Below are 14030 nucleotides of genomic sequence, written 5' to 3'. Positions count from 1 at the left end.
AATAATGAATAGGATTTTTTTCCTAAGAAGAAGAAAAAGTCATCTCCAACTTTGTAATTCTTCAGAGAGCTCTTCTGCTCTGTCCTTAGGAACTGAAACCATCTTAAGTGCTCTTATTTCTTTAAGAGGTGAATAATCTAAAACCTTAAACTAGATTTTATTTGCTCAGACAGGTTAGTTTTTGAAGGATTAAAAATGACCCAGATCTCAAATGCCAAGGTCATGACTGGCTGATGTCTGTGTTTCAGGCTATATTGTCTTCAGCGGGCCACGTCGAGCCAATGGCATACAGGGCTTGAGATTCATCATCCAGTCAGAAAAGCCACCTCACTACCTAGAAAGCAGAGTGGAAGCTTTCTTAATTACCATGGAAAAGTCCATAGAGGATATGACAGAAGAGGCCTTCCAAAAACACATTCAAGCATTAGCAATTCGTCGACTAGACAAACCAAAGAAGCTGTCTGCTGAGTGTGCTAAATATTGGGGAGAAATCATCTCCCAGCAATATAATTTTGACAGAGGTAAGGTAAAATTAGGGCCCTAACATTTATGGCATTCAAGTAACATTTGATTAAGGCTATTCTACAAAATGGTATTCATTTTGTAGGTGATATTCCATTACCTATTTGGGGAGTTGGGGTGGGGGGATGGCTGGCACTTCTAAAGAATTGTTATTTAATTTAACTCCAATTTTCTATTACAAACCTTATCTCTTTTTTCCTCCAAACCTAGACGTGGATCTACCTATATCTCACAATAAAGTATTAATAATAATTCAATTTCACATTTTTGTTTCATCAGCGTATCCTGAGATTCTGATCACAGATACCTAAGTATCTATTTCCCATAATACTAAAAAAATGAGATAATACCAGATTGAACCCCTTTGAGGCAAATGCTGTCCTTGAGGCACAGGAGTTCAAACATTTGCCTGTAGGGATCTCCAAAGATTTTTCACTCCTTTCAGATTTGGGAGAGCTGTGATTCTTGAAGTCTCCTGTCTTGAATCAGCTTCCTTTCACTTTGCTTCTAGAGCATAGATTAACAATGGATTGTGCTAAGCTGTACTAGAAGTCAGGGGATGTGGATTGTGTTCTTATTCTGACACCAACAAGCTAAAAATCTTGGTCAAGATACCTTTTTTGGACCTCAGTTTCCTTACCCATAATTTTTCTTTTTGTTCTTTCAGACAGTATCTCACTCTATCAGCCAGGCTTGAGTACAGTGTGTCATCATAGCTCACTGTAGCCTTGAATTCCTAGGCTCAAGCGAGTCTTCTGCCTCAGACTCCCAAAGTGCTGGGATTACAGGCATGAGCCACCACGTCCAGCCTACCTATAATTTATCTAGCAGTTGGATTCACTATTAATAATACTATCTCTCATTTATTGAGCGTTTACCATCTACCTAGCAGTGTTATTGTCATATATCTTTTTCCTAATTCTCACTGCAGCCCTTATTAAGTAGTTATTATCCCCAATTTCCAGATGAGGAAACTAAGGCTCAGGAAAGTTGAGATGAATGGCCAAGATCCAAAAGCTCATAACCAGAGAGCCAGGATATGAATCCAGGCTGGCCTGGCTCCTGAGCCAAGGCTCTTACCCATTGCACTACATCCACTTATTATTATTATTTTTTAAGATGGAGTTTTGCTCTTGTTGCCCAGGCTGGAGTGCAATGGCACGATCTCTGGCTCACCACAACCTCCACCTCCCGGGTTCAAGCGATTCTCCTGCCTCAGCCTCCGAAATAGTTGGGATTACGGGCATGTGCCACCACTTTGTATTTTTAGTAGAGACGGGGTTTCTCCATGTTGGTCAGGGTGGTCTCGAACTCCCAACCTTAGGTGATCCCCCCGCCTCGGCCTCCCAAAATGCTGGGACTACAGGTGTGAGCCACCACACCTGGCCTCTTTTTTTTTTTTTTTTTTTTTTGAGACAGTTTTGCTCTGTCGCCCAGGCTGTAGTAGAGTGATGTGATCTTGGCTCACTGCAACCTCTGCTTCCCGGGTTCAGGTGATTCTCATGTCTCAGCCTCTCCCAAGTAGCTAGGTCTACAGGCACACTCCACCACACCCAGCTAGTTTTTGTATTTTTAGTAGAGATGGGGTTTCACCATGTTGGCCAGGCTGGTCTCAAACTCCTGGCCTCGAGTGATCCACCCACCTTGGCCTCCCAAAGTGCTGGGATTATAGGCGTGAGCCACTGTGCCCAGCCAGCATCCACTTACTTTTACCTGAAATCAAAGCAAATGATCACGTAAAAATGTGGATGCTTGGCCAGGCGCAGTGGCTCACGCCTGTAATCCCAACACTTTGGGAGTGCGAGGCGGGTGGATCACGAGTTAGGAGATTGAGACCATCCTGGCTAACACGGTGAAACCCCATATCTACTAAAAATACAAAAAAAAAAAAAAATTAGCTGGGCATGGTGGCAGGCGCCTGTAGTCCCAGCTACTTGGGAGGCTGAGGCAGGAGAATGGCATGAACCCGGGAGGCAGAGCTTACAGTGAGCCGAGATTGCACCACTGCACAACAGCCTGGGTGACAGAGCAAGACTCCATCTCAAAAAAAAAAAAAAAAAAAATGTGGATACTTGGCCAGACACGATGGCTCATGCCTATAATCCCAGCACTTTGGGAGGCTGAGGTGGACAGATCACTTGAGGTCAGGAGTTCAAGACCAGCCTAGCCAACATGGCGAAACCCCATCTCTACTGAAAATATAAAAATTACCCAGACGTGTTGGCTTGTTCCTGTAATCCCAACTACTCAGGAGGCTTAAGGCAGGAGAATCACTTGGACCTAGGAGGCAGAGGTTGTAGTGAGCCGAGATCGAGCCACTGCACTCCAGCGTGGGCGACAGAGTGAAACTCTGTCTCAAAAAAATATATATGGATACTTAAGAGTCTTGGAGTGAAGTATATTGTCATTTAATGTACTGTTCTGGGCTGCTTCATATGGGAATGTTAGTAAAATATTGTTTGATTACTTTTTCAGATAGCACTGAGGTTGCATATTTAAAGACACTTACCAAGGAAGATATCATCAAATTCTACAAGGTAAGTCAAATTCATATATTTAGATTTTGACTGATAAGAAAGTATTATAGGGCTGGGTATGGCGGCCTACACCTGTAATCCCAGCACTTCGGGAGGCCAAGGCGGAAGGATCGCTTGAGGTCAGGAGTTAAAGACCAGCCTGGCCAACATGGTGAAACCCCATTTATACTAAAAATACAAAAATTAGCTGGGCATAGTGGCATACACCTGTAATCCTAGCTACTCAGGAGGCTGAAGCATGAGAATCGCTTAAACCTGGGAGGCAGAGGTTGCAGTGAGTGGAGATCGTGCCACGGCACTCCAGTCTGGGTGACAGAGCGAAACTGTGCCTCAAAAAAACCAAAACACCTATTGTATGTGCTATATTGTGTGTTGCTCCTTTGAAGCCATTCAGGCTGGATTTATGAAGGTGTTTTTGTGGATCTGAGTTTTTTGACACAAACGCTTAATGACTTTTAGAATAAAGACAGTTTTTATTGAACCAAGTACTGTTTTCCTCTCCCTCTAAACCAAGTTTGCCGAACCTGCAGCCTGCGGGCCATGTGCAGCCCACATTACGAGATATTTTGCAAATTTTTTTTTCTTTTAGCTTATCAGCTATTGTTAGTGTATTTTATGTGTGGCCCATGACAATTCTTCTTCTTCCAGTGTGGCCCAAGGAAGCCAAAAGATTGACCCATGCTCTAAACCAAGGACTGTGACAGCCTTTCCTGACTTCCAGATCTACCTTTTTAGGCACCCTTTCAGTTTCTTCTCTCTGTTCTCCACCCTGCTCTGCAAAGAATATTGCTGAGCTTGTTTGGTGGGAAGGAAGAACAAAGAAAACAAAAGAACTTGAGAATCAGATTATTTTCCAAGCTCTGACAACTATAAATTATCTTCACCCATTTAGGTGCCACTGTGGCTGCTTTTTAAAATAAATGATTACTCACCTTTGAATTGTGGTCAGAGATATTATAAGTTTTACATGCTTGTGCTCACTTAGGAAGTTTATCAACTGGAAAGGGAGGCACCACCATTAAAGTCTTCCTAGCAAGCTTTAAGAGATTCACACCGGCTGGGCGTGTTGGCTCACGCCTGTAATCCCAGCACTTTGGGAGGCCAAGGTGGGTAAATCACGAGGTCAGGAGTTCAAGACCAGTCCGGCCAACATAGTGAAACCCTGTCTCTGCTAAAAATAATAATAATAAAAAAAATTAGCCTGGCGTGATGGCGGGTGCCTGTAATCCCTGCTACTCGGGAGGCTGAGGCAGGAGAATCACTTGAACCCGGCAGGCGGAGGTTGCAGTGAGCTGAGATCGCACCACTGCACACCAGCCCGGGTGACAGTGCGAGACTCCGTCTCAAAAAAAAGAGGTTCACACCATCTAAATCTTCCCCTATATAAAAATTCTAAGAAGGATAGCAAAATTTCCATTAAGTAGGTATATTAATGTGTAATAAGTATGCTAAATGCAAAAACTCAAAATTTATGCTGCAATGGAGTTGCACCTAAAGTGTTACATATGTTTTTTGTAATATATTGGGGCCTCTAGTTTGTGTAAAATACTTATATGCCTATTTTTCAAAATAAGGAGCAAAATTATACTCTGTGATTACCGTAGTACCTTAGAATTGTCCCTTAATGTTCTAGCCATTTCTGGTTTGTATCTGTCATTATGTTGTTTGGTCGGGGACTCAGTCCTGCCCTGTGCCCACATCCTTTTAGAGAGATACTCTACAGTATTTTTTTCTAGGGATGTACTATAGCTACCAGCATAGGAGTCAGTGCTTACAGTTTTCATTAGAATGACTTTATGAAGTTAGTGGTACAATGAGGCTTGATCACATTTTCTCCTGTACTAGGGTTTCTAATGTTAGTTTAATTCACCACTCTTAGTGCTGAGTGAGAGGGTAAGGAAAAAGTAACAGTCTTTGACCCGAAGGTGCTGATAGTTTCTTTGAGAAAAATGGTGATTTTGTATCATCCATGAGTTGCTTACACCTCTCTCGGCAACTCTTCTGCAAAATTATTAAGGCTGTATGCAAACAAGTATTAATATAGCTGGTATCACCTTAACAATAAGGAAAGGAGACTATAGTTTCAGAATTGAGCAGCAGAAGCCAGTATTTTGAAAGCACCTTTTTCAGCAATGAGATTTGACCCATTTTGGCTACGAAAATGGATGGCTGGACAAGTGATTTTCTTTACCTCATGGCTTCCTTTGCATTGTATAGAGGAAAAGAAGAGTCTCATCTAAATTACTCTTGTTCTTTTGCAATAGTAGCCTGTAGTCCCACCTGCTGGGGAGGCTGAGACAGGAAGATCGCTAGAGCCCAGGAGTTCAAGACCAACCTTGGAAACATAGCTAGACCCTGTTTCAAAAAAAAGAGAGAGGGGCTGGGCGTGGTGGCTCACGCCTGTAATCCCAGCACTTTGGGAGGCCAAGGTGGGCAGATCACGAGGTCAGGAGTTCGAGACCAGCCTGACCAACATGGTGAAACCCCGTCTGTACTAAAAATACAAAAATTAGCCAGGTGTGGTGACGCATGCCTGTAATCCCAGCTACTCAGGAGGCTGAGGCAGGAGAATCACTTGAACCCAGAAGGCAGAGGTTGCAGTGAGCCAAGATTGCACCACTGCACTCCAGCCTGGGCGACAGAGCGAGACTCCATCTCAAAAAAAAAAAAAAACAACAACAGAGAGAGTATTTATAACCAGGCTTAAGCTAAGTCTAGAACAGCATTTCCCTAGCTGTGTTCCAGGGTATGCAAGATATTAATAGGGGTACCTAGGAAAAGAGTTTCATGACCATACAAGTTTGGGAAAGACTATTCGCATTCTTAGAGAATCAGAGTGTATTGGTATTTTAGAAATTATAAGAAGTCCCACAGTAAAGACTTTAGCCTGCATTTATTTAATTTTGACTAACATTTTCTAAACTGATTTCACCATGCATCCTTTTTTACACGGAATACCTATAAATATCTCCCGGGACTGTAGTGTTCCTTAGAACATATTAATAGTTTGCATGAAGGTGCAGTTGTTTGTTTTTAGAAAAATGAGGATCGTCCAGAGTTGGTCAGAAAATCGGGAACAATCTGAAACTGGAGAAGGTGTTCTGCTGTCTGCTGATGTGGATAGACAAGGGGGTAATGAAGGTTTGGGTGACAAGAGATGGAGAAGAGATCTTTGGAAGCAAACTTTTTACTCCAGTAAGATGAAGTTCTTAGATGAGGTGCTACATGTTAATAGAGGCAGACCTGGGCTGAGCTCCTGGAAAGAGGCTGGAGAGGTCAGAGCAGGCCTGTGAGAATCTGGGCTGTTTTGCCTGCTGGCAGGGAGTAGAGTGGGGAGCCATGGGCAGGATTGCTGTGCAACATCAACAGGGCTTCCTTGCAGTCACATAGGACCAGGCTTATTAGTAACTGCCCAGTTACTAGTAACTAGTAATAGTTATTAGTAAATAACTGTTGAGTGGATTTGGTTTGGCTGATGATTTCTTTCCTCTAAGGATATGAAACGTTGCTTGTGGCTAAGGAATAAGAGGAATTTTGTCACAATTTTGTACCCCTTTAGAAAAGACAGTAAAAGTCTGCTGTTAAGGGAAAGGTTGGGACATACTTCCCCACAGGATCCACCCGCCAGCCTAGCACTGCTGGCATTCATGGTAGTAACTAAGGGGAATCCCTCCAAGCAGCATGGTGGAATAGAGAGAGCAAGCAGACTCTAGCTTCTGACACCATCACCTATGAACTGTGTGACCCATGTAATTCATGTAAGCTGCTGTGTCTTAAGAGTCCATGCCTCTAAAGTAAGAATCATCATGATGCTTAGTTCACAGAGAATTAAGTGAACTGACATAGGAGAGTGCCTGATATAACGCAGGACTCAGTAATTGTTAGTTTCCTTTCTCTTTTGGTAGATGAACCACAGTTTACAAGCAGAATCTGAGAAGGTTCTTAGAGGAGCAGGCGTTGTGCTTATCCCTGACTAAGCTCAGACCATTGTCTCTGTAGACACTAAAGATCACCAAGTGCAGCCCTGCACAGCCCATCCCAGGGAGTACTAGGCTAGGTTTTTAATCCTAGCTCAGGCACTTATTAGCTGTAGGAGTTTGAGCAGTTTTTTAATTTCCTTGGATTCAGTTTTCTCATCTGTAAAATTGGGTTAAGAATAATTCTTTCCTTAGAGTAAGAAAAGGAAAGGAAAAAAAAAAGAATAATTCTTGCCTGCCTTGCTAAATCTTTCTAGAGCTTAAATAAAATAATGTAAGTGAGGGGAAAGAAAGGGAAGTATCTTTTCTTTTTCTTCTTCTTTTCTTTTTTTTTGAGACAGAGTCTGGCTCTGTCACCCAGGCTGAAGTGCAATGGCGTGATCTCGGCTCACGGCACGTGGCAAACTTGCTTCCTTGTGTCAGGCAATCCTCCCACCTCAGCCTCCCAAGTATCTGGGATTACAAGCATGTGCCACCACATTTGGCTAATTGTTGTATTTTTGGTAAAAGGGTTTCACTATGTTGGCCAAGCTGGTCTCGAACTCCTGACCTCAAATGATCCACCTGCCTCGGCCTCCCAAAGTGCTGGGATTACAGGCATGAGCCACCGCACCCGGCCAGAAAGGGAAGCATCTTTTCTGTATCTGACTGTGTGATAGCTGATTCTTCATAGTCATCAGAGAACATCTCATTGTAAGTTCTTTAGTGGAGCAAAAGGGTGACCTTGCTCTTCTTTCTGCCTAGGAAATGTTGGCAGTAGATGCCCCAAGGAGACATAAGGTATCCGTCCATGTTCTTGCCAGGGAAATGGATTCTTGTAAGTATTAAATGTTGCCTTTTTAGGCTCATGTTGAGCCATCTGATAGTTGGCCTTTGTCATAGCTACATGCCTTATATAACACCAGAAAGTAAAAGAGGTAGAGAACGGAAACTGGAGATAAGGTCTGCAGATATAAGGGGAAAAGAGAAATGAGGCAGTGAAGGAGAGAGGCAATACCAGGTGATAGAATGCTGAGCTAGCCACAGCATCACAGGAAAACACAGCTGCTTGCTGTTGGGGCGTCTCCAAACAGGCTGCATGAACCACTGCTTGTGGGGAGTATGGGTAAGCAAGTTAACTTCCCAGTCCTCGTTTCCTGGCTGTTACTGGCCAAAGTTTGTCCTGTGGCCATTAACTCCCTTGCTTTCTGGGCAGTTTAGTAAAACTAGTAAGTTTACTAACAGTTTAGAAACCTAGTAAGGTCCTTCTAGGTGGCCAGAAAGTCACATTAGACCTGGGCCCTAAAACTGCTGTGGCCAAAGTTTTATGACCTCAGGAATATCATGAGCCATCACTGGGTGGCTCTGGATAGGAGGCAGGACAAGTACTTAAAGGCCTTGGGTAGCAGGCAACCTTTAGAGGATCTGAGAAGTACATGAACGGGGCTGGTGCAGTGTTTTTAATTAACTGAGTCTGGTTTAGTTTTTTTTAGTTGTTCTTTTGTGATAGTATCAGTAAGTACAAAGTATTAAACCTTTTATTTTCTTATAGGTCCTGTTGTTGGAGAGTTCCCATGTCAAAATGACATAAATTTGTCACAAGCACCAGCCTTGCCACAGGTAAGAAATTTAATGTTATGTTAGATTGTACTGACAGAGGACTTTCTATTTAGAAGAAGCAGCTTGGTTTTTTTTGTTTGTTTTTTTGTTTTGTTTTTTTTTTTTTTTTTTTGAAATGGAGTCTCACTCAGTCACCCAGGCTGGAGTGCAGTGGCGCGATCTCATCTCAGCTCACTACAACCTCCACTTCTCGGGTTCAAGCAATTATCCTGCCTCAGCCTCTTGAGTAGCTGGGATTACAGGCACATGCCACCACGCCCAGCTAGTTTTTGTATTTTTAGTGGAGATGGGGTTTCACCATGTTGGCCAGGCTGGTCTCAAACTACTGACCTCAAGTGATCACCCGCGTCGGCCTCCCAGAGTGCTGGGATTACAGGCACGAGACACCGTGCCCGGCCAGAAGAAGCTTGTTCATTGGGAACTAAAAGTGATGAACTAAAAGTTTCAGGTCACCAGGTGTTGGAGCCTCTACTTTAGTTCTTCCCTGAACATCTAGTCACTCAGCCTCTACCCTTGTCTGCCTTTGCCTCCTGTTTGAACAGTTGTGTTATTTTGCAGTGGATCATTTCTGGCCACATCTGTTCCCAGCACTGAATATTGGAGAGAGACTTCTTAGTCTCTCTCCCATGTTACCTGTGTATTTTAATCATCTAGAAGGATTGACATTAGCTTGCAAGAGGAGGAAACTGGCAGTGTAACTAGGCTTTTTGTGGGTGGGCACACCAGCCTCTGCTACTCTGCTGAAGCCTTGATGCGGAGCCCCTAAGTTCCTGGTGAGCCAGCCCTTGTTTGCCCAGAGGAAAACCAAAAGGACTAAGGACACTTACCATAGGTTTGTACAGACCAATTCACGACCCTCCAGACCTACTGATCCAGAAGAAAGGTCAGCAGATCATGATACATGGGTTATTAGGTAGAGCGGCCTCAGGCCAAAACAAACCAGTATATTGAGTAGAACTGAGGTGTGCTCCCAGTGTCCCCCCAAAAAAGTCGATGTCCTTATTCTGATGTTTAGGTTAAATACACTAAAAGGAAACTTTTTTCTTTGCAGCCTGAAGTGATTCAGAACATGACCGAATTCAAGCGTGGTCTGCCACTGTTTCCCCTTGTGAAACCACATATTAACTTCATGGCTGCAAAACTCTGAAGATTCCCCATTCATGGGAAAGTGCAAGTGGATGCATTCCTGAGTCTTCCAGAGCCTAAGAAAATCATCTTGGCCACTTTAATAGTTTCTGATTCACTATTAGAGAAACAAACAAACAAAAAAATTGTCAAATGTTATTATGTAGAAATATTATAAATCCAAAGTAATTAAATTACAAAATCTTATAGATGTAGAATATTTTTTAAATACATGCCTCTTAAATATTTTAAAATTTTTCTTTTGATTACTGAGAGAAATTTCCCCAATATAACAATGCTTAAAATGAATGATATTCCTATAGAATCTTCCTTCCCTATTGTGTAAAATAGTCACTTGTCCAAAGAAAGTTAAAAGTTAACTCTTTTCTAAAATCCTCCTAGGTTGACATGGAAGGCTTCACAACATTTAGAAAGGTAATAACTTTTTAAAAATTGATCCTCAAATTTGCTTTTTACTTGATGGTTTCATGTAAATCAGTGGAAAACATTACATTTGGCAGATGATAAAGCAATGTAATCTTTTATTAGTGAAATGCTGGTTATATAAGGCATGGTTTTAATCTTTTTATAAAATTTGAACATGTTTTTTATTCCAACTAGTAAAATGCTAGAAAATCCTACTTATTTACAATGCTAGAAATACAGACTTACCTTACATCAATTTTGTCCTAAACTGAATTTCTCAGGATTACTGTGGTTTCTTTCATTCTGATTGAATTATATTGACCTACTTCTTCATAGTTGGTTTGCAGTGTTCCATGAGTTTTACTTTTCCTCATCAACATATTGCTTTAACACAACATATTTATTTAACACGTACAAATAGGGTCAACTTCGGATCCTACTGAGTGTGTGACATGCTTTTCCAACATCAGCTTTTTGTAACCACCTATATAACTTTTTATTACAGTGAAATTGCAGTCAGTATGTGAACCAAAATATCTTGCCCCTTTATGAGTTTAAAAGGCAGCAAATACAAAGCCACCTTTTTGGAAATATAAAAAGTAAAGCCTTGCATTCTTATATAGCAGGTCTTCATAAAACTCTAAAATCCCTTGTTGCTACCAGTCTAATCTTGCCTTAAATGTTAAGTTATTTTTTGAATATATAAATATAAACATATAAACACAGATGATGACTGGAGTGGACTTTTAAAAAATATTTTTGTCATGAGATACTATTTTAGGTGAAATTGTTACTGTAGATTTAACAGCTGTTTTGAAATATTTACTGTTATTAAAACTTGCTTCAAGAGAAATTGTGAATATATTTCCATATACAAGCACTAGTAACAGTAAGTGGCCCTGTCATCCACTAACTCAGGCAAAGTAAAGAATGGCATTTTCGAAGGACATTTTACCTCCCCATATGATTTGATTGGCTAGGACTTTCTTCTGTAAAGTCATACCTTTTCACATCTTAAGTTTTTACATTTGCCATTTTCCAAATCTCAATTTGGGGCAAGAACGATATAGTCACAACTATGGGGCTGCTTTCAAAAGCGGGGCTCCATTTCTACTGTCAGATCAATGTGGTGCTGTAACCATCTTTTTATCCCTACCTTCAAGAACCTCCTTATATGAAGCCTGTCTCTATCCATCAGAAGGTGTGTGAAATCATCACTTCCTTCTGGTTTTATGTACTTGTAGACTATGCAGCTTTTCATTAAACTGCAAGTATATACAAGACATCTAAAATTAGGCCTGAGTGTTCTGATCCACCACTGTACTAGTAAATAAAAATCCACCTACCTTTTATGTGGAAAATTATGTGCTATTGAGTAACTTTTAGCTCTTTTTAAAAAAATGGGTGAAATTTAAGTGTCTTTTTTTATGAGAATGACACATGAAGAGATCTGAGAGCAATCTCATGTAGTCTTCCATGAACCTGCAATTGTTGTTTAGTATGCGTCAGCATTTTCCAATTTCCAGGTTGGATCTAGAGCTGCTGTTGATCACTCAGGCATACTAACGGATTCATTTAGATGGGTCCAAGCTGCAGTCCATGAGCAATAACAGACTACCCCAGATACTGCAGTTTACTCAGTGCTTAGTAAATGAGATTTGTGGAACTAAGTTATTAGTTACCTGAGGCTTCTTAAGAAAGTCTTCTTTTTTGACCAGTTGATGTGAAAGAGGGAGCATGTGACACAGCCAGTATGGTGGAGTGCTAGGGTTATCCTGTTTACAATAAATCGCCTGAATTTCACCTCTGGAGTCTGCATTTGTATTATTTTTCCAGTTTTACTGAAATAGTACAGTGGCCAGTCCTCAGCCTACCTCTCAACATCCCAGTTTGACCAGATTTCTTGCTTCCGTTGTTCATAATGCAGAAAGCAGTGAATTATATTAACATTTTAAAAGTGTTTCTGGGTAACAATGATTTTTGTCAAATAGAAGACTCAATTTCACAACCTTAAGAATAGATCACTTTTGTAAAACAAGAATCTCAGTATTTGATGTTGGACTCGTTGCTGTGAGTATTGTCACTGACTCCAAACCCAGAAAGATTTGTTCCTGCCCTTACAGGGACGAAAATAAAAAGGATAGAAAAAATATTTCTCTCCCCTACAATGAGTCCTTACATCTTCTTGCCACATCTCCAGCTGCAGTTTAGGCAGATATCGTGTTCAATCTCTGTCTTCTTGATCCCTGTCAAAATAATTTTTCTACTCATGTAGTGGCCAGCTGGCTCAGGCAGGCATTTCAAGAAGAATCTGCTTGTTCCTCACTTTTCTAGCATAGGCAGTGGTCCAGCCCGCACAGTCAGCATTGTTCTCAGGGACGATGTGGCAGCCCCACACAGAGGCCAAGAGCAACAGAGCAACTCCAGGATTTATGAGTTGGGACAGTCGTCCCCTCATTCATGATACATGGAGGGACTCAGGGGACTCAGCAGGTCCCCCTATTGTTTTTTAGGGTTTTTGTTTTTGTTTTTGTTTTTTTTGAGACAGAGTCTCACTCTGTCAGCCAGGCTAGAGTGCAGTCGTGCGATCTCGGCTCACTGCAACCCCCGCCTCCTGGGTTCCAGTGATTCTCCTGCCTCAGCCTCTGGAGTAGCTAGGATTACCTGTGCACGCCACTGCACTCCACTAATTTTTTGTATTTTTAGTAGAGATGGAGTTTTGCCGTGTTGGCCAGGCTGGTCTCAAACTCCTGACCTCAGGTGATCCACCCGCCTTGGCCTCCTAAAGTGCTGGGATTACAGGTATGAGCCACTGCACCCAGCCCACAGTCTTTCAACAGGGAGGATAGTGATAAAAAATTTCATCATCCCAGATTTTCAGAGGTGGAAATAGGCTCAGAAAGGCTGAGTAGTTTGCCCAGGATCATCCAGGAAGCAGATTCAAACCTCCACTCAGCTCTTTAGACTTCAGCTGTCATTGTACCATGTGGATTTCCTGTAGTAATAGCTTCCAAGCCGATGAACGTCCTTGTAAAACAAATAGACAGTTGCTTTTACATGTGTATATAACTTTACCTTTTTCCCATTTACTGTCTTACTTGATCTCTTAACCTTGTCTATTTTGGAGGGCATGAGACCAGATCGCACAGTCTTACCCAGTCCACTTCGCCAGGCTACTTTGAGACAGTTGTCACCACTGCCTGCAGAATCTCCTTCCCTTCCTTTTGGGGGCAATCCAGGTCTTAAACCAGTGTAAGCTCTTTTTCCTATTGCTCTGGAGTGATAGTTTCTGGGATCTTTCAGGAAGTTTGGAAGAGGCCAGGCGTGGTGGCTCACGCTTGTAATCCCAGCACTTTGGGAGGCTGAGGTGGGTGGATCACTTGAAGTCAGGAGTTCAAGACCAGCCTGGCCAACATGGTGAAACCCCATCTCTACTAAAAATACAAAGTTAGCTGGGTGTGGTGGCAGGCTACTCGGGAGGCTGAGGCAAGAGAATCGCTTGAACCTGGGAGGCGGAGGTTGCAGAGAGCGGAGGTTGCAGTGAGCTGAGATCGTGGCACTGCACGCCAGCCTGGGCGACAGAGTGATATTCTGTCTTAAAAAAAAAAAAAAAAAAGTTTGGAAGAGGAGTATGAGGAAGAGTCATTTTCACCTGTGACACCACCACGGAGACAGCCACTGCTTGCATGGTGTTTCTCTGCAGTCTTCTTCCTGTGCATATAGGAAGGGGTCACGTACTCAGTGTTGGAACTCTTCCCCTCAGTAGCCTATTTATACTGAGCATTTTCCACATGGATACCCTTGAAAAAAGTATGTCTTTTGTTGTTGTTGTTGTCGGCAGCGG

The 14030-nt window shown here is 42.2% G+C and overlaps 1 protein-coding gene across 3 annotated transcripts in view; it reads left to right on the top strand.

The window, feature by feature from the left end:
• Positions 1–11989, top strand: part of IDE (insulin degrading enzyme) — a 132321-nt gene extending 120332 nt beyond the window's left edge. For all 3 annotated transcript variants that reach the window (XM_054436217.2, XM_054436216.2, XM_054436218.2), the window contains exons 21-25: positions 249–521; positions 2998–3059; positions 7781–7853; positions 8568–8635; positions 9687–11989. In XM_054436217.2, the coding sequence (XP_054292192.1) occupies positions 249–521; positions 2998–3059; positions 7781–7853; positions 8568–8635; positions 9687–9782 (572 nt within the window). In that variant the 3' untranslated portion in view covers positions 9783–11989. The remainder of the gene's footprint in view (positions 1–248; positions 522–2997; positions 3060–7780; positions 7854–8567; positions 8636–9686) is intronic.
• The last annotated feature ends 2041 nt before the right edge of the window (positions 11990–14030 follow it).

Source organism: Pongo pygmaeus, chromosome 8 (assembly GCF_028885625.2).
Source record: "Pongo pygmaeus isolate AG05252 chromosome 8, NHGRI_mPonPyg2-v2.0_pri, whole genome shotgun sequence".
Lineage (NCBI taxonomy): Eukaryota > Metazoa > Chordata > Mammalia > Primates > Hominidae > Pongo > Pongo pygmaeus.
Note: the sequence above shows the minus strand (reverse complement) of the source record. Positions and strands in the feature narration are given on the sequence as shown.